General features: G+C 38.4%; 1 protein-coding gene across 1 annotated transcript; it reads right to left on the reverse strand.

The window, feature by feature from the left end:
• Positions 1–1,449: 1,449 nt before the first annotated feature.
• On the reverse strand, positions 1,450–10,193 carry LOC131013370 (uncharacterized). The gene is made up of 17 exons (XM_057941439.1): positions 9,981–10,193; positions 9,815–9,878; positions 9,525–9,633; positions 8,993–9,055; positions 8,748–8,845; positions 7,986–8,052; positions 7,814–7,885; positions 7,037–7,198; positions 5,809–5,882; positions 5,633–5,730; positions 4,850–4,957; positions 4,287–4,384; positions 3,667–3,804; positions 3,367–3,414; positions 2,737–2,851; positions 2,545–2,645; positions 1,450–1,645 (listed from the first exon to the last, which is right to left on the reverse strand). Exons 1-17 carry the CDS (start codon positions 10,048–10,050, stop codon positions 1,559–1,561), a joined length of 1,572 nt encoding a protein of 523 aa, XP_057797422.1. The 5' UTR covers positions 10,051–10,193; the 3' UTR covers positions 1,450–1,558.
• Between the last annotated feature and the right edge of the window lie 14,227 nt (positions 10,194–24,420).

Genomic DNA, 24,420 nt, shown 5'->3' on the forward strand with positions numbered 1-24,420 from the left:
CTCAATAAGAGGGATTTTATTAAAATAAAGAGGCCAAAATTATAAATACTAAAAAAACAATAAATCATAAATGATTTAGATATTTTATATTTGAGATAATAAATCATAAATAGTTTCATTATAGGTGCTCCCAACAATATAATATAATGAGTAATCTTAATTGTTTCTAACACGATCTACCTATAAATAATTATTTATTCATATTATATGATATTATGTGATACATATTATATTTGAATTATTAAATGCAAAAACTAAATTACTTTATTTCACTATCATTCATATTTAATTACTATTATTTCAAAGATTTTTATCGTACAAAAATGTTTTATCACAATTCATTTTTATTATTTTTATCTCCTTTAAGTATATAATAGTAAAATAATAAAATAATAATAATTTTATTTAATTTGGATTAGTTGGGAAGCTCATTTATTAAGGTAGGAAACCTTTTTGTAAAATGTTGATAAGATAAAATAACTATTGCAAAAATTAGAATAATTTTGAGAGGAATATTTTTTATTAATTTATCAATAAATAATGGTGCGACGAGGCGTTGGTACGCCGCGGCGGACCTAGAGAGAGAGAGAGAGGTGTGACGCAGCAGATCTGGGAAGCGAGGCAAGGCGCGGCGTGACGAGGTGCAACGAAGCGGAGGCGCACAACAGAGAGGCTGAGGGAGGAAGCGGTGGAGAGAGAGAGAGAGAAGAGTAGGGGTGTAAACAAACCAAGCCGCTCGCGAACTATTCGGAGCTCGGCTCGAAAAAAGCTCGTTCAAGTTCGTTTAGAGAAGCTCGATAAATAAACAAATCAAACTTGAGCTTAATAGTATTCGGCTCGTTAGCTCGTGAACATGTTCGTCAAGTGATTCAGCTTGAAAAATATAAATTATTAGTATATACAACTTATATTTATCCACTAAAATTAATAATAATTGTATTAAATCTCTAATTAATTTTATTTGTCATAAGAAAATAATCAATATTTTGAATATAAATATAAATTTAGAAAGTTCGTATAGGCTCGATTAGGCTCGCGAGCCTCAAAGTATTCGGTAAGTAAAGTTCGGGATTCGATTCGATACTAAACAAATCAAACTTGAGCACACCACTATTCGATTCTGCTCGGTTCGATTACACCCCTAGAGAAGAGGGCGGTGCGACTTGGCAATTAGGGAGAGAGGCTAAGGGACGAGATAGAGGCTGGGCGACTGGGCAGAGGAGAGGCTGAGGCGGGAGGCAGTGAAGCTTGGCGTAGGCGCATTGCAGCTGGACAGAAGGGGGAAGCGGTGGTGGAGAAAGAGAGAGAGAAGAGGGGACTTGCTTGGGAATTCTTCTTTTATTTTAAGGGTATAAATATCAAGTGTAACAAAAATGAGTATTATTTATATATTTTAGTTTGTGTGGGTATTTTGTTGTTTTTAACTTTGAGAATGGGTAAAACCTACAATTAACCCAAGTAATAATTAGCCTTGTTATTTTAAAACCCGGCAATTCTTTTTATTTTACATTTATACAAAGTTAGTTCGTTTGAGATGAAGTTACTCTTATTGGTACAGCTAAAATCTGTCGGCCGTTGCGACAGCTGGTTGAGCTTCCATGCGCTTCCTCGCACCATAAGGGCCTTTTCTGATTGCTTCCTGTAGCTGCAAATTTTTTTTAACAAACATCTTATTAGCAAAACGATATGAATCATAAAAAATTAAATGTCATGCATGTTATGACATCAACCAGAACCACATCTTGATGCTATTCGGAGTGCATTTCATATAACCATGAATTCTCGAACCTTCAAATTTCAATGTAATTATTTAGGGCATTCCTCTTCAAAGTAAATAGCGTCTTTTACCATCCCTACATAAGTTGGTTTTACAGTATGCCTTGTAAAAGTAATGACCATCTACTACTAAAAACATCGACTATATATATATATACAAGGGTTGATTATCGTGAGAAACTACATTTTTCATGAGAACGTAAGAACAATGCACTTTCCTATAAATTTAATGCATACACCGTTAAATTTAACGCATTCGAATGTGTGTGTGAGTATATATATATATATATATATATATATATATATATACATATAGGGTTAGGTTCCATAGAAAACTGCAAATAAGTAGAAAAGGGAGAACAACGAATAAATCTATAAATTTAACGAATATATCAGCATAATTAATGAATATGTGTATTCGGTAAAAATACGGTAAAAATATATAAAATCTCGCCCCTCTCAAGATTCGAACCCAATACATTGATTTATTCATCGAAATTATATACTTATTTGTAACTTTTTAGATTTGTTCTCCGTTCTCTACTTATTTGCAGTTCTCTACGGAACTATATATATATAGTTGCACCTCATGGGATTTGAACCCGGGTGATGCATTCGTCCAGCAAGATGATGCATCCACAGTGGATTTTTATGATCGAAGGGCTGAAATAGTTCTCCGTTCTCACAATAACTAAGGGTTCTCATTTGAACCATTTTCTATATATATACATAGAAGTGTTAAAGCAAGCAGTGACATTAGGATCTAACCTTTGATGCCAAGCCAGAATAGGCAGGATCATCAAGAAGTTTACTGGATGATGCAAAGGCCCTGAAGACTGTTTCACAACACTTATGTCTAGCTTCCATTCCTGCAAAGTTCCAAGTATATTTCGCATAAAGATCTTGGAATTAAAGATTCTAAAGGCTTGTGTATGAAGGGAAAGTGAGATTGATACAAACCTATCTTGTTGGTTTCTGTAAGGGTGTCAGTAACTATATCAATTATCTCCAATCTAGAGATAATCTCAGTTAGAAACCAAGGTCGAGCAACCAATCCACTAATCAATCTATATCCCTGTATTGGGAGAACAAAACCAGAAGTTATCGGGATTAGGACCTTCAAACATTTCACTAATATTGTAGACTTGTAGTGTGGGCTAGAGAGTCTAGAGACTCCCAACTGGAGTGGACATTGGACCTATCTTGACATGCTTCTATTTCAAATCCAATGATTAAATTTCCTCCACTAATCTGAGTTCCATCTCAAAGTTTTCCAAGACTTCTTTTGAAAAACAAAAACAAAAACGATAACATGATGTAAAATAGTTTTAAAAGTGCGTTTTTTACAGTATGCCTTGTTAAGCAGCACAAGACTATTTGTTAAACTAGAACAGACTGCTTGAACTATTGAAGGCTGTGTAACTTGTAAGTGCAAAACTACAGATTTCCCAATATGGCTTACCTAGGATTAATTATACTTCATAAACTGGCAAAAATGCAAACTAACTATTCAAAACCATTGGAATCTAAATGCATATGAAGACATAATATATTGTGAATATAAGCCTATAGTGACGTGAAACATCTCACCGCAATACGAATTTCAGAACCCTGCTGAAGAACTGATAGGAGGAGGCCCTGCAGCCATTAGCAGCATATGATAAGTAAAGTGAGAATCAACAGAAATTTCGCACTGGCAAAGGATAATATTAGCAAGTAAATTTGCATTGTTGGTGCTCTTTAAACAAATTTTATATTTGTACTATTCCTCGTCATTGGCTGCTCAACAATTGCCAATGACTTAACCAAAGAACAAGGTGAAGAAAGGGGTACAGGAACCAAAAGAGTTGAGACTTGTGTAACCTCAAAGAAGGCTTTGAATTGACTTACTGAGGGGATCAGCTTGGGTGTTTTGGACGCTTTATCATAAATTAGGCTCTTAAGGTTTTCTTCAGCCACACTCGTCAGGAACACATTATTTCCCATTCGTGTTTCACCAGCAATGTTCGCAAGAGAATGCAAGGCAGCCTGAATTTCCACGAGGAACCAATCTTATTAGACACAGAATCAGATCAAAGCATGTAAGATGTTTCAGACGAATGATGCATGAAATTAATAACCCTTCTCATAATCTTTTAATAGTGCAATAATATTTCTCTTATCTCCATCCCCTCCACTAGCAGAACAGAGAAAACCTTAGTCGTAGGGAAGATGAAACCAAATCAAGAAAATTTGTCTATAGTCTCAAACAAGGCAATCTTCACAGTACTAACAGTTACTTCTTCCAAGATGATTCGCTCATTCAACACTGCTTGATATGAGATTTAGGCTGTGATATCATGCAGCTTATATCTCATATGTGAAGTCACAGTCATGAAATAAATTTCAGATTAACTAAAAAAATTTGGCATCAATCAGGTTTATGTTCACATATTTCCAACCACCTAACAATTAAGACCTCAAAAAACTGAAAGGCATCTGATGCAGAAGAGACGCAAGGTGTCACTTACCAGCTGTTTACCATGCTGTTGTCGGTCAAAAGCAGCATCAACAACATGTCTCGCAGTAGGAGGTGTATTTGATAGAATCATTGTTGCTCCTTGGAATGCTTAAGCATTATTATGTAGAATAAGATCATATCAGTTATCTGCTAAAAGCTTGACAGAATCTAGGATCAAATGTAGGATGCAACTAGTGCAGGCTTGAAGAGGAAAAAGAAAAGCAGTTCTGAGAAAGGAAAGCATAAGAAAATTTCTGGCTTTGAAATAGCTGCTGTATCTAATATATAAGACATTATGTGAATGAAATTATTAGTTTATTGATGGAAGTTAAACACAGAACTCTTAGTTTCAGCCGTTTCAGATAACAAGCAAGATACAATTATTTGTTTTCCGAGGACTCTATACAAGTTGATAGGACTCAGAGGAAGGCAACAAGACCAAAGAATATCAGCTTAAATACTTAGGATACATAATTTACACGATACAAATTGATTCACTGCTTCCAAAATAAGAACCAAGAGTAAAAGATAAAGTTAGTTGATTTCAACATAATCGTTTAGATGATAACTTACAAGATCCAATTTGACCCAGTGCTTCAACTGCACATTCGCATTCATCTGCATCTTGACTTTCAAGAAACCCAAACCTCTTATCAATGGCAGACAGAACGCTTTTAAAACCTGTAGTGAAGAAAGGTTAGCAACATATATAAACAATTCTCAATAGGATAATATTAATTAATTTTCAGGTGCACAACATACTCTTTAAGAAAAGGAAGATCCAAGTTCGTATATCTCAGCTAACTTAAGTTTTTCCTCAAACTATAGAATATCAAGAAATTTGATTCACTGTTCATTAATCATTGTTCGTATTACACATCAAGCATAGAAGTTTATATGCAAAAATTATTGGCTATGTCAAGTATTGCATGTCAAAAAGGCTATCCAAAATTTGCTCAATGTTCTTCTTGCTTGCAATATAAAAAGCATAAGAAGTTTCCCATCCAAAACAAGAAAGTGAATTGCTTGACCTAAACTTGTGTTTGTAACCCCCGTCTACCTCTCCATTGTGTTTATAAGCTTTAGAGAAAGTAGGGAATCAAAATAAAGTTTTGCATTAAGCCACCACCAAAGGGAATGGTTCATAGTTTCATAAGCACCACATGGAAAAAAAAAAAAAAAAGGAATTTGAAACAACCTCATGTTACTCCCAAGTTTTTGATGTAATAAAAGCTCATTCCAAATAACATAGTTTGCTCTTGAAAAAAGTTCACATGAAACTAACAACTTCCACACATTTGCTAAAATCATGGATGCCAAGAAACACCTATACATTAACTTAAGATAGTAGCTTACTAGATTCGTCAATGAATGCAAAAGCATTTTCCTTAGACAGAAGCCTTCCAGTTATCATCATTGCCCTCGACCTTAAAATGGACTCTGCAGCTCCATTGCTAAGGAAAGCCGGGATGTTTCTGATTGAGCATTATGTTGAAGCAAAATATATTGATAATGGAAATTTCTTCACTAACCTGATAATGGAACTAAGAAGTTCGAGCAGGACTGTTTTTGACAAAAATTCAGCACTGTGTTGAACTTCCACCAACTTCATTATAAAGTAAAATGAACAGAGGATAAAACTCTAGAACTTAACTAAAAGGAGTGAATATACAAATCATAAATAGAACAGGTTAAAGTTTACTGAGAGAAATTGTTCTAAGGCAACATATACACAAAGTTTATGTACCAAAAAAGAAATCATGTTGTGAATAATGTATGAAGAATTATATGTTCTGATGCAATTACACAACCAAAGCCACCACAAGATGAATTCATATTATAATTGGACAAAATGTACAGCTACGATGAGGATCAACTCAGAAGCTCTTTTGGCCAAAGTGAGGTGCTGATTGTTTGTGGCTTCCAAGCCTACACATATAAACACGCACAAGGCTATGGTCATCCCAATAGGCTCTGGGTGACAACACAACTAGACTAATCATGTAGTATCAATCACCCTTCCAATACCCTAAAGGTTTGGCAGAAAAGAGAATGACAATTTTAGGCATCTATACGGAAAATTATTATGGATCGCATCATGGTGAGAATAATGGAGCAGCAGACCACTATGCACCTAACTGGTTCACAGAGATTATGCCAGGGGAGGAAGGCTGAGACCAGAGTGCATACATGAGGACCAACTAAATGAACCTGGCAACTGGTTGACCAGGAAATCCGTGAGGTGGCCAACGATTGTTGACATTGTGTAATCAAAATGAAAGAAGGTAGCTGGCTATTGATCAATAAACTTGCTTTACAGTTTTTTCCCAGCAACGTTATGTCTATAGTATCTGACGTACCCACAAAGGCTCATTTACTTTGTTGACCTGATGTTGAGAAACTTTAAGGATACTCTCTTTATGCTTACTTACAAGTGACAATTGGTGGAGCAGGGTATGAGAACCCAATGACAGCTAATTTTCTCCACATGAGTCAACAAGTCACTTGTAACATATTGGCCAATATTGGCAGGCAGAAAAACTCTAGAGAAAGGAAAAAAAAAAAAACCAAACTTGTTTGCTGGTATAGAGGCCAAATTTTCATGGAGAACCATATTACTGCAGAAATACAGAGGTATGCATAGTATACATATCCAACCTAGTGATATGACCAAACAAAACATTCTGATAAAAGTTAACAATAGGCTTAAAAGTCATTCAGGAATTGGGAGATTGAAATTCGCACATGATAGGGAACAACCTCATAAATAAGTTCGAGCACACTCAAAGTAACTAGTGTGTCATTTGTATCTCTGACTTCTGCCTCCAGTAGACTTAGAAGATTTGATTTTGAGACTTCTGATGCCACTGAGCTTGAAATAGAGAAGAGCTTCACTATCAAAGCTAGAATACGAACCCTTCCCTTCAGATGTCCCAAACAGAAAAGTCAGAGAAGAAGAATGCAAAATCATATTCAAGCACAGGAACTATGACAGCAGTATAGCACCTGAGAATATAATACATTAAAAAATGAAACAATGTAGTCAAATGGCCATAATGAAGATTGAAAATCAATTTTTGGCCCCTAATCTTAAAACATCAAAATATGGCCATTAATTAGGTGGTATGCCTAATTTGCCCTTTTTACTCGGCCGCTGGGGTGATTGCACGGCCGCTGGAAGCTTACCCGACTCGGCACGCGACCCGCGTGCCTGATCCTACCCGGTCCGCCTCATTAAGGGTAAAAACGTCCAAATCAATAAAAATGGCCAAATTTTATGTTTTTTCAATGTGTGGCCATAAATTGTGTTTTATGCTTCATTTTGGCTACTTCAAAATTTTACTCTTAAAAAATAATCAAGTGAAACATTTAATATATCAGGCCTGCCGCAACAATCACCCCCCCCCCCCCCAAAAGAAAAAGAAAAAAGAAAAAAAGAAAGAGTGATCAGATTGCAAAAGGAACATCTGGTTGTAAAGAAACAATTATGGGCCCATATGGCTGAATTACTATTGATTGCTTATCTTAATCATATACCAGTGATGAGCATTTTGCTGCTACATATCCAAGATGTGTAGCTTCATTAACATTTGCTGGAAAGACTATTCCCTGGAGAAAGGTTGCATAATTCTTAGCAGTAGAATAAGTGGTGAATGTCACTGTAAGATTAGCTAAGATCATTAAGCAAGGGCAGCAAGCAGGTACATACCGTGCCTTCAGGATAGCTAGCCAAACTTTCAATGGCATCTGTTGATGCAGCAGCCACTTGTTCATCACTATAGAAAAAAAATAATTTAGTTTTGTGTGCTTCAAATGTAAGAAAACACTACGCCCAAGAACATCATTCAGCTAGCATAAAGCATAAGTCACAACATACACATTAATGTCCTATACACAAGGTTTTTTGGGAGCTAACAGGATAATTTGAATGGAAATCACTTTTTAGTTTTCTCGTGTAAAATTGTAAGCAAATTAAGAATTCCACATTCCAACATAAATTTAGAGAACAGTTTTTCCCCTCACAACCTGATTAAATATGATTACAAAGTTTCCATTCCTCACCAGAAGAAAGTGGTAGAATAATCCAGTTTTTTACTTATTTAAGTTTTTCTTTTTTTGGAGGAAAACCCAACTTGTGTAAAACAGGTTCTTTATCTTGTTTCTTGCAAAGGCCATAATACAAGCATAGAACACAATCAGCAACTGCAGCAATGCAGCCCTTCTTGGTTAAACTAGTAGTGCACAAAGCCTAAAAAGATGGAATCTAAGTCAGATAACATAGTGACTACACATTGTCTCTCAAAAAAGAATTTGCAGATTTTAAAATTGTTAACAGTTAAATAACAGAAGAATTTATCAAAACCAACCAATGCAGCCGACATGATCAACATAGTAGACAATATCATGAAACCAGATTGAATTAATGATCTAGAAACTTCTATGCCACAATATAAAATAAAAAGTTCAATACCCATCAATCAAGCAACCAAGCAAAAGGGGATAAACACTGTGTTGAACAACTAGTTGGATAGAAACCCTTTTATCAGTATGCTCCAGTAGACATGAAATCTGAAAAAACGATTAGCGTGTCAGAATGAAATTCAGATTTTTCAGTAATGCACCCAAGCGAGATAGGGAAAAACGATTACAGAAGAAAAAAAAAACGCACTTGGTTAATTGTGTATAAACTAAAAAAATGACAGATCATGGACTTACAACTATACACGCCAGTCGTTTCACTTTCTGAGAATCTGCCCCAAGGCCAACCATAACGAAGGGCTGAAGCGTACGAAAAACAAGCTTCAAACTACAAAGTAATACTATACTCACAAAGGCATAACCTCCAAAACATACTAAGTAAGCTGATACTAAACAATCAAGCATCTGAATGTCAACAAAATGCATTGTCAAGATTAAAATAACATCTCAACCTTAAAGACTGAATGCATACTATGCAAAGATAGATGCAACAACAGAATTAGAAAAGCACTCGAGTCCGCCTTTATTATTTCACTTTATAAAACTCAAGTGTCAAATCTGGAGTCAAAATACCAAACGCATACATCTCTCGTAACTTCAGAGGATGTATGCTAACAAATACAGAATGTACAGCAAATAAACTTATAATTGAACCAATCAGCTCTGTTTCAAAATTGTACAGTTAACAAAATGATCAATAAAAGCAACACCAATATAGATAGGAAAAAATACCAATAAAATTGCCAGAAATCCAAATTAAATAACGCACCATGTAGTGCGGGATAAGCGATGCTCCATACTTAGTTCTGAATACTCTCTCCAAACATTCGACTAAAGCACTCTCCAGACCAGGGTAACTCGCATCAGTTTGCAGTGCACTATTAAAATCTCAAACTCATTAATAAATACAAAAACACCATAAACCTCAAACGCATAACCTAATAAAATTTACAAAACAAAACGCGCGCACTCATTCCTGCTGAAGGAATCAAAGACATTGTAACTACGAGAATACATAAAACCACATGCGTCTACAAAGAGGTGAGTTAAGAGTTTTACCCGAAAATAGCAGGAAGAGGAAAGCGGCTGAGGAACTCCTGAGCTGAAATGTCGGAGATGGCACCTGAAATGGCGGAGTCATACTAAATATAGAGTTTGATACGCTTATAATACACGATGTACAGATACATATAGCCATACGTAGAGGTTCAAATTGAGAACGAACCTGGTTGTTGAGCGAAATCGGAAGCCGCTACGAGCAGCTGAGCGGGATCGACGGCGAATTCCTCCTTCATTTCTTGCTGCAGAAGTTTACACGAGTTGAGTGAAGACGAAATTGAGTAACGGTGGAAAGCGGTAGCTACTGTGAGAGCATCTCCAAGGGTTCCTCTATTTTAGAGGGCCTTCATCTCCAACAATCAATTCTACATTACCCTCTATAATAGAATATTCCCTTTTTATGCTCTTTATTATTAAATTATTTTATCAATTTAATTATTATATATCATATATATTTATAAATAATTATAATTATATTCAATTAAATGTAATTAAAATATAAATTAATTTAAATATTTTTTAGAAAAATTAATTAATAAAGTCCTATATTTAAATATTGTAGAACGATTAATTTATTTCAACAACATAAAAACTGAAATTACATAATACTCTTAGAATTAAACATTACACAATACTTAACAAAGCATCAATTACATGATAAAACCAACTAATTTTCTAAATTAGAAAACTCATCCCATATATGATCGACTAATGCATCACGAAGCGCAAAGTGAGTCACTTTATCTTTGATTTTTTTATAGCGTCCAAGAAATTCTTGGAAATGGCTTGTTTCATTTGGCATTGTTTCAACATCTGAAATTGGCACTTCTCTTGCAATTTCAATTGGTGCAGACAGGTCACGTTCATCCTCAACAATCATATTATGCATAATAATGCACACTTTCATTATATTATCCAAATGTTTCTTTTGCCAGTAGCGAGCTGGATTTGCAACAATTGCAAATCGACTTTGAAGAACTCCGGATGCACGCTCCACATATTTCCTACACGATTCATGTCTCATTGCAAAAAACTTTTTTTTGACAGAGCGTGGTTCATGAAAAGTTTGTACAAGTGTGGACCACTTGGGATTAGGGGTGTCTAAACGGGATGCGGGTATCGGGTTACCCGTCCCGAACCCGGTACCCGACCGGGTACCGGGTACCCAATACCCGCCTAAGACGGGATACGGGACGAGACCGGGTAGCAGTATTTAAAATTCCGCGGGTATCGGGTATACCCGTCGGGTAACGGGTATACCCGAATACCCGCACCTATTATTAATATAATATAAATTTTATATTTTTATTAATTTTTAATAATAGTAAATACTAAATAGTAAATTAGTAGTAATTAGTAAAAAAACTAAACTTTCTACCCTAATTCCTAAATCACTGTAGCGTGAAAATTGAAACCTCCCCCAAGTCCCATCGACCCGTCGCGGGCCCTCTGCCTCCCACCCACCCGCCGTCTGAGCCGCGCCGCCGTCCGCCGTCCGCCGTCCGAGCCGCGCCCCTCTGCTCAGTGCTCACCCGCGTCCTCGATGCCTTCTCATCCGGGCCGCGCGGTTTCTGTCTCAGGCGGAGCTCTATCTCCGGCGTCGAAACCAGCCTTAGCCTGCCTCGTTTCCGGCGTCCGACGGCCTGAATCTAACAGCATCCGGCGGTCAGAAGGTAAGTGTTTTATTTTTCCAGATTTCTTCCAGATTTTTACCACCTCCGCTGCACTTACTTTTCCCTTTTGCTTTAGTTATTTTCTTTCTGCTTTTGTTTCATCGTTTGTTTGATTTTGGTGTGGATAACATGTAATGTGGAATGCCTATAGAACTAGTGTGAGGATTAGTGTGTTATGGAGCTGTAGAACTCGATAAATGTGTGGATACTTCTTGCAATGTGTGGATGCAGAGAATGTGTGGATGTCACGACCGGCCTTAATTAAGGATAATTAAGACGGGGAAACCGTGACTAATGGAGGGAGATTAGAAGCGGTGTAGAAAGGGGAATAATCAAACAAGAAAGGATCGCATTTCATCATTCTTAACAAAAGGGATATCTATAATATAACGGAGGTTTAGTCGTATAGACTCAAATAACTAGTAAGTTCAGATAACTCCGACTTAGCCAAAATAACATAAAACTTCTGAGTACGCAGCGGAATAAGGTTCTGATTACATGTATGAAGACATGTATCCCTAGAGTTCATTAATACATAATAAGATAAAAGAGTCCCGCTCGTCACTTCATCACCATCGGCAGCTACTCAATCTGCACATTTAGAAATATATGCAGGGCTGAGTACAAAAGTACTCAGTGGGCACGTATGCCTAAGTATAAAAATACATGCTTCAAAACTGTAAATTGTCATGCCATCATAAACAGTACAGCAAGGGAGTTTTTTTCGCTAAAAAGGCCCAAGCTTACTAAGTTCATTTGTGATTCTTAAAGTTTGACTGATCAGTCTAAGTTCTCTTGTATTTTATCATATATGAAGCTTGTGTGCCGGAGAGGTGGCCACCTCTCACGGTCACTTGACCGGCCAACCCGCTAGATGACTCACGGTCACTGGTGTACACTAGCCCTGGCAGGATAGCTATCAACTGCTCAAGACCCGAATTCGATTACATAACTGGCAAAGCCACATCAGATAGATATCATACTAAAATTTAAACATTTTATGGCAAGACAATATTTGAAATAATTTCAATTAATTTAGTCATGAAATAACTTGCTTGAACGTAACATTTAAACTCATTTGATATATATGAAAGTAATGCCCACCTGATAGCAAAGCTTTGCTACAGATTAGTGACTCCTTGATGAGCTCTTATTCTTGCGCTCGACCTTTAATCCGGAAAAATAACGTAAGACTTTAAATCGAGAAAAATTCTCAATTAAATGAGAATGCGTAATTTAACTATGCATGAATCTCGTATGCATGAACTATTATTCTGAGATAATAATCAGAGAATTTCTATTGTTAATCCAAGCTATCGGATTTAAACAAAAGCTAAGTCTCGTTTCATGAAGCCGGATAATTAACAAAAATTAATTCGTTCTCTTCGGGGTGTTCTAATCCGTCAATTAAATAAACCCCGCTCCTCGTAGTCAATAGAAAATAAATAAATACTTCAGCTTATTCGCTTTATAACCGCATAATTAATCGGGCTTAATAAATAGGAACAAGTAATGTTATAAGATTAAATAATTAAAAGGCTCAACATAAGGCAGCCTAATAATTAATTAAGTAGAAGTGGGCTTGAATAATTAACATGAGAGGCCCAATTGAAAATATTCATCGGCTCAAGTAATTAAATAAATCTTGGCCCAATAAATAAATAATTAACAGTTGGGCTAAGTTTACATCAAGTATGCAAGGCCCAACTGCAATTAAATAAATAAGGTCCAACTGAAATAATCGTTCAACCCATTCTACTCTATTAAAATCAGCCCAAATGAAACAATAACCGTCCCAACAATATACATATGGAATTTGGAAATAGAAGTCTATTAATAATAATATCTCAGCCCAATTCTTATAGAATAATTAAAGCCCAACCTTTTAAAATAATTCAGCCCCAAAACAATTATATAGGAGCCCAAAATTAAACAAAACAGGAGCCCAATTCATATAAAAATGCAGTTGGGTTTTAAATAAAAGAATCGGCCCAGAGAGTTATATAATTCGGCCCAAAGTAAAATAAATCAAGGCCCAATTTTCGGCCCAAAGTAAATAAATAGGAGGCCCAATCGGAATAAAATAACAAAGGCCCAATTACAATTAAAAGGGAAAAGCCCAAATTAAATAAATAACAAAGGCCCATTAAACTAAAGCCCAAGGAGCCCAACTCTCATCCCCCAAAATCGATCTCTCTCTCTATACTCTCAAAATCGGCTCCCTCTCTCTTTTCTCTCTCTCGTTCTCAGCCTCCAGCCGGCTCCGGCGCCTTCTCGTCGCCGGCACGAGCCCCTGCTCTCCCAAATCGGAAATCACCGCCGTCTCCCTGAACTTTCGATGAGCGGCGGTCGTTCCTTCTCCCAAATCGGCTCAACAGTCAACACAGCTCTCTTCTTTCTTTCCTCAAAATCGGAACATCTCTCTCTCGATCTGTTTTCGGCGAGGGGTCCGCCACCGCCGCCGTAATCCGACGAGCCAGCCGCCGCCTTCACCTTCTCACATCTCTATTCTCCCTCTCGATTCACGGACGAAAGCAAAACGAAAGGGAGCCCTGATTTCCTCCCCAAATCAGAGAGCGCCGCCGCCTGGAGCCATCGCCGCTATCCGGAGCTGCTGCTACTGGAATCTTCGGCGACGTTGTCGCCTCAAGCTGGCGTTGCTCCGATTTCTGGAGTCGGTCAGCCTCTTCCCCTCTAGCTTGTTAACGCCGTAGCTGTCGCCTTCAAATCTCGCTAGCACCTTGCCGCCGCCGCCGGGTTCTAGAATCGGCGAGGTCTCCGTGCTCCCCTCCCTGTGTTCGTCCGGCAGGTAGCAATCCAGAGGCTGCCACCGCCAAGGGGCAGTCGCCCTTCTCTTTCTCCGACCGGCGTCGTGGTTACTCTGATGCAGGCTGGACAACGAGAGTTCGCCGCCTTCTCACTCCGTTCCGTCAGTTGGGGCTCGGCAGTTGCTTGGGCAGTCGGCCCATTTTTCCCAAAGCTAAGTAACTCATCTCCATTCGAATAAAAGTCCTAGTTTTTGTGGTCGTGAGTTCTCGTAAATGCTATTCTGGAGTGCAGTGAAAGTGAAGCATATAATTCCTTCTTTGCTAAGAAGTTAAGAAATCTCATTGTGTTTATAAAGTATAGTGAAGTATGCCTACAATTCGTTCCATCTCCTTAAGCACTTCATAGATGATCGATTATGCTATGATATGATGACAGTATATGTGGCTTGAATGAGTTGAGAAAATGAACTGAAACAGTAGTATATACCTAGAAAATGATTAGAGGTTTGTTGTTGTTGCTGAGTTAAATAAGCTGATTGGATCTTGTTGAAGTTTGGCAAAATTTGAACTGCTCTATCTCTCCCTCTTTCAAGTGTTAACTGGTATCAAATGATTGAATCTGAAAATGGTAGTATTTGTTGTTGTTTAATGAATACAGGTAAAATCATGGAAGAAGATGGAGAGTTTAAGCCAAAGCTTACCTTGAAGTTGGCAGGACACTGGATGAGGATTTCTCCTCCTCCAAAAGCTTCCAAGTGCAGAATGAGGAGGATAGTGAATTGGAGGCTGATTAGCATTGATTTACGTTGCATAATTGAGTGTAGTGGTGGGGATAGTTGGTGGAGTGGAAAGCAAAGTGTAGTGGTGGTAGTGGTGGTAGAAATGGGGAGCAAAGGTTGGTGGAAAGAAAAAGAAAGAAAAAAAAATGTAGAGAAGGATTAATGATGTATTATCTAAGTCTCAGTGATTCTGTAACTGTAATAAAATACTGGCTTCGATTCTGCTTGATACTGTATATTTACATAAATCTCGTATTTCGTCATGTGATTTCTTGCTAAAATCGATAAGTTATAAAATGAATCTAAATTAAATCCGTAGATTTAATTCGTTTGTTGTTCTAATATTTAAATTAAATCCGCAGATTTAATTAACTCACGAGTCGAAAATAATCCACGACTTAAGTGAAAAAAAAATCTAGTTCCATCTCGTTAAATAAATAACGTGACTTTGCTAAGTCAGTTATAACTCTGAAATAATATCATTGACTGTTTTAACAATATAAATTCAGGATCATCAGCTGAATTCATATCAGGATAATAACTGGTTTCATTCACTGATGAACAATAATAAACACGCATTACTGGATTTAAAAATATATAAAAGAGCGGGTCACTACATACTACCCCTCTTAACAAAAATTTCGTCCCGAAATTTGCATATTTCTTCTAAAACAGTTCGGGATATTTCTCCTTCATTTTGTCTTCAAGCTCCCACGTGGCTTCCTCTTGTCCGTGGTGTCTCCATAAAACTTTCACTGATGTGATTGCCTTATTCCTGAGTTGCTGTACTTTTCGATCTAGAATGACCTCTGGTCTCTCTTCATAGCTCAAGTCTGGGCAAATGATCATCTCTTCTTGGTGGATTACGTGCTTTGGATCGAAAACGTATTTTCTGAGTTGTGATACGTGGAAAACATTGTGAACGTTTCCAAAACTTGGCGGTAATGCCAACCTATAGGCTACTGGGCCTATTCTCTCCAAAATCTCATAAGGTCCTACAAACCGAGGTTTGAACTTTCCCTTGACACCAAACCTAATTATCCCCTTGGAGGGAGATACTTTCAGGAATACCTTGTCTCCTAATTCAAATTGTAATTCAGTTCGGCGTGCATCATCGTAAGATTTCTGTCTATCTTGCGTCTCCTTTATTCAACCTCGGATCTGGCGAACTATCTCAATCATCTCACTGACCGCATCCGGTCCTAAAATTTTCCTTTCACCCACTTCATCCCAATAAAGTGGTGATCTACATTTTCTTCCATACAATGCCTCATATGGTGCCATATCGATAGTCGCCTGGTAACTGTTATTATAGGCAAATTCAATCAACGGCAGCACTGCTTCCCAACTTCCACCCCTGTCTAACACCACTGTTCTCAACATATCTTCGAGGGTCTGAATTGTCCTTTCAGACTGCCTGTCTGTCTATGGGTGGAAGGCGGTGCTGAAATTTAGCCTCGTGCCTAACTCCTTTTGTAAGCTCATCCAAAATCTAGAAGTAAATTTTGAGTCTCGGTCTGAAGTGATTGACACGGGTACACCGTGTAAGCGTACAATCTCTCGAACATACAACTGAGCTAGCTTGTCTGACCCGTGTGTGATCGGTATTGGTATAAAATGAGCACATTTTGTGAGTCGATCCACTATTACCCAAATGGCAGTGTTTCCTCTCTTTGTTTTGGGCAAACTGGTCACAAAATCCATTGCTATGTGCTCCCACTTCCATTCTGGGATTTCCAATGGTTGTAGCTTTCCATATGGCCTTTGGTGTAGGGCCTTCACTTATTGGCAAGCTAGGCATCTCTCTACAAAGGATGCTATGTCTCTTTTCATGCCTTCCCACCAAAAATGCTTCTTTAGATCTTGATACATCTTAGTACTCCCGGGGTGGGCAGTATAAGGGGTATCGTGAGCCTTACTCATGATTTTATCCTTAAGCTCATCATCGTGGGGGATGCATATCATTCCCTCAAAGAGGATAGCATTATCTGATGTTTCTTGATAATTCTTGACTCCTCCTTTCCTTACTGCTTCCCGTAGTTCTCCATTTTCTCATCTTTTCTTTGTGCTTCTACAATCATCTTTCTCAAGCTAGGTATCGTTGCAACAACGCTTGCTATCGTCCCTGGTGGTTTAACCACTTCTATGCTCATTTTTCCAAACTCTTTGATGAGCTCATTCTTTTGGGTGACGAGGCATCCCAACCTAGATTGAGTTTTACGGCTCAATGCATCAGCTACTACATTTGCCTTACCCGGGTGGTAGTTAATACCGCAGTCATAATCCTTCACTAGTTCAAGCCATCTCCTCTGTCTCATGTTGAGGTCCTTTTGCTCGAAAAAATATTTCAAGCTTTTGTGGTCTGTGAATATCTCGCACCTAACTCCATATAGGTGGTGTCTCCAAATCTTTAGTGCGTGCACCACTGCAGCTAACTCCAGATCATGAGTCGGGTAATTCAGTTCATGTGGCCTAAGCTGTCGTGACGCATATGCTATCACTCTTCCTTCTTGCATCAACACGCAGCCAAGTCCATTTTTGGACGCGTCTGTGTAAATCACGTATTCCTTATCAGCTGTTGGGACGGCTAACACTGGTGCCGTAGTCAACTTTTCCTTGAGTTCTTGGAAGCTCTTTTCGCACTCCTCTGTCCAAGAAAATTTTATTCCCTTCCTGAGTAGTTGCGTCATTGGTCTTGCAATTTTGGAAAATCCTTCCATAAACCTCCGATAGTAACCTGCCAATCCTAAGAAACTTCTTATCTCATTAGGGTTAGTAGGCGATCTCCATTTGCGCACCGCTTGCACTTTCTCAGGGTCCACTTTAATCCCCTCTGATGACACAATATGTCCTAAAAAGTGACTTCGCTGAGCCAAAACTCGCACTTGCTGAATTTGGCATAAAGGCGCTCCGTCCTCAACGTTTCTAGGACAATTCTCAGATGTTCCTCATGGTCTTTCTCGTTCTTTGAGTAGATCAGGATGTCATCTATGAATACCAAGACAAATTTGTCTAAGTACGGATGGAACACTCGATTCATGAGGTCCATGAATACGGCTGGCGCGTTGGTTAGCCCGAATGGCACAACTACAAATTCGTAGTGGCCATACCTAGTTCTAAACGTCGTCTTAGGTACGTCTTCTGGTCGAATCTTCAGCTGATGATAACCAGATCGCAAATCAATCTTCGAGAACACGCTGGCTCCCTTGAGCTGATCGAAGAGGTCATCTATCCTTGGTAAAGGATATTTGTTCTTGAGTGTCACTTTGTTCAGTTCTCTATAGTCTATGCACATTCGCAATGTGCCGTCCTTTTTCTTCACAAAAAGTACGGGTGCACCCCAAGGTGATACACTTGGCCTAATGAATCCAAGTTCCAAAAGTTTTTGCAGTTGTATCTTGAGTTCTTCCAACTCTTTAGGAGCCATCCGGTATGGTGCCTTCGAAATGGGAGCTGCCCCGGGCTCCAAATCAATGGTAAACTCAATTGGTCTGTCCGGTGGTGGCCCTGGCAGAATCTCTGGAAATACATCTGAAAAATCCCGTACAATTGCTACATCTTCTATGCTCCTTTCAGTTCCCGGTTCTCCGTGCAAGTATACGAGGTAAGCTGGGTATCCCTTCTTCATCATTCTCGTTGCTTGTAGAGCGGAGATAATCATCTTTCTTCTTCCCATGCTAATTCCGTGGAAATGTGACGGCTCCCTTCCTGGGGGTCGAAATGATATCCGTCTTTCATTACATAGGATGGTGGCGTAATTTTCAGCCAGCCAGTCCATTCCTAGAATTATGTCCACGTCTCTCATCGGTATAACATATGAGTTGTGCACCACCATCTTGAGTGATCCTATGTTCAATTCTAAGTTCAAGCACACATGTTTGACTATCGTCATCCCTCCTATAGGTGATGATATACTCAACTCCTGGTCAGCTCTTTCCATTTTAAGTTTTAAGGTGTCGACACATGTACTTGAAATGAAAGTATGCGATGCGCCCGTATCAAACAGAAGTACGACATGGGTATTAAGTAGCATGCCCATACCTGCCAGGTTTCCCTGGTTGTTCTCGGGCTGCTTCTGCCTCATAGCATAGGCTTTAGCACGACGAGGCTTTTCATGTTGTTTCTGTTGTCGCTGCTGTTGTTGGCGGGCCTGTTGCTGATACGGTTGTTGAGGTTGTGGTTGGTACGGTAGCTGTTGGTGCTGCTGTGGCTGCTGATACTGTGGTTGCTGCCTTGGGTATGGTTGGGGCAGAGCTTGGATTGCTCGCAGATGCGGAGCCTGGATAGATGGGTTCGGCCTTGAACTCGTCCCATGTTGCTTATTCGGGCACCGGTTTGCATAGTGCCCCTTCTGGTTGCAGATATAGCAACTATCACTGCCATGGCCTCTTCTCGCCTTGGTTCGGGTTACTGTTGTCCCATCTCCTCTTTCCTTTGAAATTCTGATTATAACTTTGATCATGTGGAGGTGCTGGCGCAGGTACAGTTGCAGGTCTTTCTCCTGGCATAGCTGCCTCAATGTCTAACGCTCGGCTGAGCGACTCAGTGTAAGACAATCCTCCGTGGCTTGCCAAAGCCATCTTAATTTCGTGCCTCAGACCGGCACAAAACTTTTCAGCCATCTTTTCATATGTGTCAACTTGTTCCGGTGCATATCTAGACATATCGCAGAACATCCTGTCGTATTGAGTTACCGACATCTTTCCTTGCTTTAGATTGTAAAATTCAACTTCCTTCTTCTTGCGGTAGCTCTTGGGTATATACTTGTCATATATACCGACTTTGAATTGTTCTCAAGTCAGGTTTTCTATCTGCTATGCTGTCATCGTTTTCATCCTTGCTTCCCACCAGAAATCAGCTGACCCAGTCAACTGAAAGGACATACAAGTCAGACGCTCCTGATCAGTGCAGCGCAGGAAGTTGAAAATGCGCTCAATAGCGCGAACCCAAGTCTCAGCTTCTGTCGGGTCTCCTGTCCCGTTGAAGGTGGGTGGGTTCTGTCGCAAGAATAATTCCTCAATCCGCCGTTCTGGCTGAACAGGTGGTTGAACTAATTCAGGTTCTGGCCCTGCTTCTGGGCCTCTCTCATCATTCCGGGGAATCTTTCCCCCTCCTCTCGGACGCCCTCGTCTTGGTGGCATTCTAATGAGTAAAAACACAAGTTATCAGCGCATTAAAATGCAATAAGGACATACTATCATTTCTATAGTTACTCCTTAACTCATCGAGTTCTGCTCCTGCTAAAACTTAAGCGAACATATAAATAAAACATAGCGGTTCGACTTGTCGCGAAAGACTGATAGGGTCGCTACATAGACATGGGAAATTAGTATCAATGAGAACTATTTCATCAACATTTGAATATAGATATGGTGATCTATCCAAGCATTATACATGATGAACTGGCTATCTTGCAAATTCATCATGAAAGAGCTCAGTTCCAAAATGCCCTATTAACCAGCGTTTCCGTACTAATACTAGTCAAAATAACTAAGCCAACATAGGGGCATACAAAAGTATCGAAATGATCATCGTTTTCGAAATACACAAATAAGGTCCTACTAAATGCACAAGAGATTGTCTGTATGCATTACGTGCTTGACCCTTGGGTTGAAGCATACGTGTTTGACTGATTTAATCTGATGAGTATCTGTTTGTCCTTGGGTCACAGAAAATCTACCAACAGCTAGTAGATCGCAATGATTCAAATCACAAATGGCAATTAGGCAAAGTGTTTCAATAATTTGCCAAACAATTGAAAATGAATAACCATAGGATAGAAATGAATTGACTGAAAGGTCGAAACGAAATGACCTAATAGTCTGAACCCGTTTGGCTTTTCAGATGAAGGTTTAAAATATATAGGTTTAAAGACCCATATATGACGACTACTGAGATTTTGGCCATGTGGACTGGCCAGGTCCGACACAACTACTTCTCAGTCACTCGGAAATACTTTTCCGAACTTGGTAATTCTTGATCACTAGCTGCAAAAGGTACTTCTGTTATAAAATCTCCACTTTTTTTTTAATATCTAAAATCTATCATTGAGAATGTTCTAGAGATTCTCAAGATTGAAGTCTATTTTCTATAATCAACATCATTTCCTAAAATCTTCTATGAGCGAAGTAAGACCTTTCAACAGTATTCAAACTTACTCAACAATCTAAACGATCTTAATATGTTACTTCTAGCATTGAGCGTTCATTCTCATAACGCTTGAAATGTGACCATGTAAATTGAAACACTAACGTGCCCTTGCGAAGGACCTTCTGAATCATGACATCTTTCATAATGAAATAGATTTTGCTTCTCTGAGCATCTTATTTAGTATGGATCGCTACACATAATACTAAGTCATGGAACGACTTTAGTCAACGCCTTCATTCTGGTCACTATGTTGATCGTCTAACCCGAGATGTTGTAATTGGGGCGATGTCTTTGATAGAGTAAGGTATGTATACTTAACTTGAGTATACTCTTAGGGTCTCGTTAGAATCTCAATCCTTTAACCCCATCGTCGAACCGTTGCCGACATTTCAAGCTCTTATTAAACTTGCAACCATCCTTGGGAATTTATCCCATTTTATGCATTTGCATAGATTTTTCTTTTGTCAATCATAATGGTTGGTAACTGCTAGTATCCATGTCACATCTCGTCTTTTGGATTCGTAGCACGTGATCATAATCAATAAGGGTTCTCAACCATGTCCCGTGTAATGTAATAGGTAATGTAAAAGGTTCCGTATATCAGGAATTGCAAGCTGAAAGTTCTAGTCGCAATACTATATCATCATTAAACAAAGCGTTATGACCCGATGCGAGTCTAACTCTAAAGGTTGAACATAAATCATAAAGGTTCTCTTCATGCCATAACTAGTGATAATCGAGGCTAGAAGTGAGTCTCAACTTATTAGGGATTAGCTAACTGATTACATAAGTCACACTCATCGCTATAAGCAATATCATACTTAAACTATCATTGAATAAGGCAATAGTCGATTAGGTGTTCCGTCTCGCGTGAACAACCTGAATGAAGAACTATGCCTGCTTCAGTGATTCGTGCGTGGCACTCTGCTTGCACTGCTTTCATTGGATTCTCTTCCTTTTTCTCAGCTCTTCACCATGGCTATAGTGAAATATAACTGAGTTTCTAGCTTCTATTGTTCTTCTCGTAACAGTGATCATGCATTCTTAACGCATCTAAGTTCATTGAGATATCTAATCAATCAATAATGCATAAACTTGAATGTAAGCATCAGTACATTCATATAAAACGTGAACTTCTCAATGTTTTAAAATCATTACCACATTCTTTCTTGCTGAGCATGACGATGTGATGAAGTGCTGAGCTTTTGTCGACTGACTATTTCATACTAGTTATCATACTAGAAAAATTGGTTAACTCTAGGGTTCAGAGCAAATGAACTGCTCTGATACCACTCTGTCACGACCGGCCTTAATTAAGAATAATTAAGCCGGGGAAACCGTGACTAATGGAGGGAGATTAGAAGCGGTGTAGAAAGGGGAATAATCAAACAAGAAAGGATCGCATTTCATCATTCTTAACAAAAGGGATATCTATAATATAACGGAGGTTTAGTCGTATAGACTCAAATAACTAGTAAGTTCAGATAACTCCGACTTAGCCAAAATAACATAAAACTTCTGAGTACGCAGCGGAATAAGGTTCTGATTACATGTATGAAGACATGTATCCCTAGAGTTCATTAATACATAATAAGATAAAAGAGTCCCGCTCGTCACTTCATCACCATCGGCAGCTACTCAATCTGCACATTTAGAAATATATGCAGGGCTGAGTACAAAAGTACTCAGTGGGCACGTATGCCTAAGTATAAAAATACATGCTTCAAAACTGTAAATTGTCATGCCATCATAAACAGTACAGCAAGGGAGTTTTTTTCGCTAAAAAGGCCCAAGCTTACTAAGTTCATTTGTGATTCTTAAAGTTTGACTGATCAGTCTAAGTTCTCTTGTATTTTATCATATCTGAAGCTTGTGTGCCGGAGAGGTGGCCACCTCTCACGGTCACTTGACCGGCCAACCCGCTAGATGACTCACGGTCACTGGTGTACACTAGCCCTGGCAGGATAGCTATCAACTGCTCAAGACCCGAATTCGATTACATAACTGGCAAAGCCACATCAGATAGATATCATACTAAAATTTAAACATTTTATGGCAAGACAATATTTGAAATAATTTCAATTAATTTAGTCATGAAATAACTTGCTTGAACGTAACATTTAAACTCATTTGATATATATGAAAGTAATGCCCACCTGATAGCAAAGCTTTGCTACAGATTAGTGACTCCTTGATGAGCTCTTATTCTTGCGCTCGACCTTTAATCCGGAAAAATAACGTAAGACTTTAAATCGAGAAAAATTCTCAATTAAATGAGAATGCGTAATTTAACTATGCATGAATCTCGTATGCATGAACTATTATTCTGAGATAATAATCAGAGAATTTCTATTGTTAATCCAAGCTATCGGATTTAAACAAAAGCTAAGTCTCGTTTCATGAAGCCGGATAATTAACAAAAATTAATTCGTTCTCTTCGGGGTGTTCTAATCCGTCAATTAAATAAACCCCGCTCCTCGTAGTCAATAGAAAATAAATAAATACTTCAGCTTATTCGCTTTATAACCGCATAATTAATCCGGCTTAATAAATAGGAACAAGTAATGTTATAAGATTAAATAATTAAAAGGCTCAACATAAGGCAGCCTAATAATTAATTAAGTAGAAGTGGGCTTGAATAATTAACATGAGAGGCCCAATTGAAAATATTCATCGGCTCAAGTAATTAAATAAATCTTGGCCCAATAAATAAATAATTAACAGTTGGGCTAAGTTTAAATCAAGTATGCAAGGCCCAACTGCAATTAAATAAATAAGGTCCAACTGAAATAATCGTTCAACCCATTCTACTCTATTAAAATCAGCCCAAATGAAACAATAACCGTCCCAACAATATACATATGGAATTTGGAAATAGAAGTCTATTAATAATAATATCTCAGCCCAATTCTTATAGAATAATTAAAGCCCAACCTTTTAAAATAATTCAGCCCCAAAACAATTATATAGGAGCCCAAAATTAAACAAAACAGGAGCCCAATTCATATAAAAATGCAGTTGGGTTTTAAATAAAAGAATCGGCCCAGAGAGTTATATAATTCGGCCCAAAGTAAAATAAATCAAGGCCCAATTTTCGGCCCAAAGTAAATAAATAGGAGGCCCAATCGGAATAAAATAACAAAGGCCCAATTACAATTAAAAGGGAAAAGCCCAAATTAAATAAATAACAAAGGCCCATTAAACTAAAGCACAAGGAGCCCAACTCTCATCCCCCA

The sequence above is a fragment of the Salvia miltiorrhiza genome, chromosome 2, assembly GCF_028751815.1.
Source record: "Salvia miltiorrhiza cultivar Shanhuang (shh) chromosome 2, IMPLAD_Smil_shh, whole genome shotgun sequence".
NCBI classification, from domain to species: Eukaryota; Viridiplantae; Streptophyta; class Magnoliopsida; order Lamiales; family Lamiaceae; genus Salvia; species Salvia miltiorrhiza.

Coding starts and splice junctions, on each gene's coding strand:
- LOC131013370 (XM_057941439.1), bottom strand. CDS start 10,050: ATGAAGGAGGAATTCGCCGTCGATCCCGCTCAGCTGCTCGTAGCGGCT. Junction 3,805..4,286: donor AACAGCATGGTAAACAGCTG/GTAAGTGACACC, acceptor GTGGAAATTCAG/GCTGCCTTGCATTCTCTTGC. Junction 3,415..3,666: donor CACCCAAGCTGATCCCCTCA/GTAAGTCAATTC, acceptor TAATGGCTGCAG/GGCCTCCTCCTATCAGTTCT.